General features: G+C 63.0%; 1 protein-coding gene across 1 annotated transcript in view; it reads right to left on the bottom strand.

Moving 5' to 3' along the window:
* Nucleotides 1-6: 6 nt before the first annotated feature.
* The window catches only part of BRSK2 (BR serine/threonine kinase 2), a 29,350-nt gene continuing 25,896 nt past the window's right edge, over nt 7-3,460 (bottom strand). The window contains 2 exon segments of the mRNA XM_014583071.1: nt 7-182; nt 1,397-1,444. Of these exon segments, the coding sequence (XP_014438557.1) occupies nt 7-182; nt 1,397-1,444 (224 nt within the window).

Genomic DNA, 3,460 nt, shown 5'->3' with positions numbered 1-3,460 from the left:
TAGTTTCTAAGGCTGCTCTCGGCGGGCAGCGGGCGGCCCCATCTTGGCCATGTCCTTGCCCGTCGGGTACTCGGCGTCCCCTGCAGTGCCGGGGCCCATGGCCTCGGAGTCGCCAAGTGGGCCATGGGCACTCCGCTTGGCGGGCGTGCTGGGGGCCTGGGCCGCCTGCCCATTCTTCTCGTCTGAAAAAAGTTGTTTAATTACGTCAAAGAAGTTACTCAATGGGCTGCCTGGGTACACAGAACAGAAGACAAAAAAAAAGAGAAAAAAAAGGAAAAGAGGGAGAGAAAGAGGAAGGGAGGGAAGGAGAGAGAAAGAGAACAAACAAACAAATGAACGTAGGGGCCTTGAACAGAGAAAGAAAAACCCAACGAGATGAAGTCTGAGATGGGGCAGGGCGGGCAGCAAGCAGGGTGGGCAGGCGCATGGGTCCCTGCGTGCCCGGCTGTGCAGCGGGAGGGCCAGTGCTGTGGCGCTGGGGGCCTGAGACCCCCCCTGAGCTGCTGCAAAAACCGGGGCTCCTGTTGAATGAAGCTCAGGGCAGGTGATAAGACCCCTCCCTCACCAGGCCTGACCTGACGCCCCAGGCCCATCACTCCCTCCCAGCCTCACGGGGGGTGGTTGACTCCAACTCGGGACAGAGGTGGAAAGACCAGGACCTGCCAGGGTCCCCAAGTTTGAGCAGGACCTCGGGGTCAGCTGCTGCCTTCCTGCAGAAGCCTGCTCTGGGGTGGGAAGCCTGGAGCCAATGTCCAGCAGAAGGAGGGGACAGGGTGTGCCTGCCACACCCCCCCAAAGACCCAGAGCCCAGCCCTGGCCAGAGTGGACATGGAGCTCAGCAGCAGACAGACAGATGGACAAATGGGCAGACAGGCACGGGGGGCGCAGGCATGGAGGGCAGGCTGGGGAAGGCAGCTAGTCATGGCCCTGGCCCCAGAGAGGAGGAGGAATGGGCAGAAACGGTCCCCCCACCCTAGGCCTGTGCTCACTACCCAGGGGCCCAACAAGGGCTTCAACTCTCCTTGGAAAGCCTCACCCCACCTGAGCCCAGAGCTCTGTGGGACCCCCTCCTCTCCCTGCCCAAGGACTGGAGTCCAGCCTGACTCCAGGCCAGACTGCACAGGGGCCCTCACTGCCCTTGGATGTGGGGCCCATTTCAGCTCCAAGGCTTGGGGTCCCTCCTGGCCTGCACAGATGGGGGTTGGGGGCAGTGAGCAGTCAAGGCTGGCCCTGGCGGAAGGTGGGGGTTGGGGTGACTGGGCCAGCAGGTGCCTACGTTTACTTCGGGAACCCAGGACACCCCAGGGGTGGTAGGAGTGGAGCCAGCTGAGCAGGCTGTGGGGTGAGCAGTGGGGGCGGCAGGCTGAGGCGGCAGGTGAGCGTGAGGGATTCTTACCACATTTGGAAAGCCGCCCTGTCATCATTTCCATACAGTTAGTGGTGTCTGGAGCACAGAATGGAGAGAGGGAGGGAGAGAGTGAAAAAGGCTGCTCGCAGCCTATGGCCAGACCAGGGGAGTGGGCGGCCCTGGCAAGGGTAGAGCCGGGAGTGGATGAGGCCCATTAGGGCATGGCCAGAAGAAGGCCAGGGCTCTGGCTGGAGGGGCCCCAAAAGGAGCAGACCTGCCTGGAGCAGGGTGGGGCTCAGAGCAGGGACAGGGCTGATTGGGGGTGCCCCAGGAAAGGGCAGAGCTGTGCCTTGAGTGGAGCTTAGAGGGGGAAGGAGGGAAGGAGGCAGGCACTGGAGGGTCCTCCAGCAGCCAGAGGGTAAAGGCTGGACTTGGCTGGTTTCTTGGGTCTGTGTCGCCCATCTCCACTGTCTTCCCTGGGTTGAGAAGAAAGACTGCTCTGGCCTGGTTTACACTAGCCACCTATACATCCTCACTGCCACTTAGCTCCTCTTGGCACGTCTTGCCTGTCCCCTCTGACCAAGCCCCTGCTGGGCCTGAGGCAGGGGCCCATGGCCCTCTCTGGGGCATGACAGGGCAGGGCAAGCCTCCCGCCGCTCATGGCCTGCTCCACCTCTCTCCCATCAGGGTGGCTGCCAGTTCCTGGGGAGCCGGCTTCACGCCACCCTCTCAGGGGCTCACGCGTGTCCAGCATAGAAAGGAGGGTGCTGGGGAGGGCTGGGCACAGGGAGAGCAATGGCTGGGGATGATGGTGGGACAGGCTAGGCTCCCCAGGCCCAAAGGGAGACAGTGCCCAGAGTGGATACCCAAGGTCTCAGGACAGAGCTCAGAGATCAGGGCCGGCGACCTCTAAGGTAAGGCGAGTGTGTCCACAGCCCAGCCGGGAGCAGAGGACTGGCCCAGGACCACCCCACGCAGCACACCAGGCCTGGTCTCAGCCTCCTTCTTTGGCCCTGTCGTTCCCCAGCCTGTTCCTTCCTCTCAGTGCTGCTTTGCTTGAAGATGGAGGTTTCAAGGTTCAGGGAGCTAGAGGCCACCACAGGCTGGTGGTACAACCTGCTGCCACAGGGAAGTGGCCCTAGAATGCTAGGCCTGTGTCCCTGCCGCCTCGAGGATGGCTCCTGCTCTGTCCTCAGTGCCCACCAGGCTCCCAAGGCCAGGAGAGCTAGCCGCTCCTCACTGGGGCCTGGTTAGGGCCAGGGTGGTTGGCAATGGCACACAAGCTGGGAGAGCATCCGCAGGTGATGGGATGAGGATGGAACGAGGACAGCGGGGCAGGAATGGACAGGTGGGGCCAGCTCTGGCCTCCGGGGCCCTATGTGGAAGCACGCAGGTGACTCTAACAGGCCCCACAGCTGTGGACACGACAGGCAGTGTGAACGGCCCGGTGACCCGGAAGCTTGTAGGGGTTGGACTTAGGCTAGGCCTTGTGTTCCCCCAGACCTCAAACCCCTCACATGACTCGCAGGGACCCGCATGCCACACACTGCTCAGATGCACATCCGCACACCCTCGCTAAGACCACAGCTCATGCACCCTGCCCTGGCTGGCCTGTACGTGGGACCCAGGCAAGCAGGTATGGCCTCTCCCTGCCAGATGCCAAACGCCAAGGCCCTCAGGGACCTAGGCCCCATTAGCATCAGGCCTAAGCAGCCCTCTCCCCTGAGGCCCCTTTGACTGGGGGCCTCAATCCCTCAAGGTCCTGCTCAAGGCAGGGAGAGGGGTGCCCTCCTGCTCAAGGCAGGGAGAGTGGGCGGCCTCACTGTCAGAGTGAAGCCCCACGGGGGCAGGGCCTGGCTCACTATTCTCCCAGGGCCTGCTCAGCCACCCAGTACTGGCTGCCCTGCAAAAGGGCTGTCTGTCTGGGAGCTGGGCCCGCTTGGCCTGTCCAGGGCCAGGACATATGAGTGGGCATGGGGCACCCTTCTCAGGGCAGCCTGGCTTTTGCCGGCTGTAGCCCCCTCGACCTGCCCACAGCCCCTCCCTCCCCGGCAGCGGCCGGACACCTTACCTGCCAGCGTCAGAGGCTACTCTCGTAGCTGGTGGCCACCT

This window comes from Tupaia chinensis, unplaced genomic scaffold (genome assembly GCF_000334495.1).
Source record: "Tupaia chinensis unplaced genomic scaffold, TupChi_1.0 Scaffold144019_1, whole genome shotgun sequence".
Taxonomy (NCBI): Eukaryota; Metazoa; Chordata; class Mammalia; order Scandentia; family Tupaiidae; genus Tupaia; species Tupaia belangeri.
Note: the sequence above shows the minus strand (reverse complement) of the source record. Positions and strands in the feature narration are given on the sequence as shown.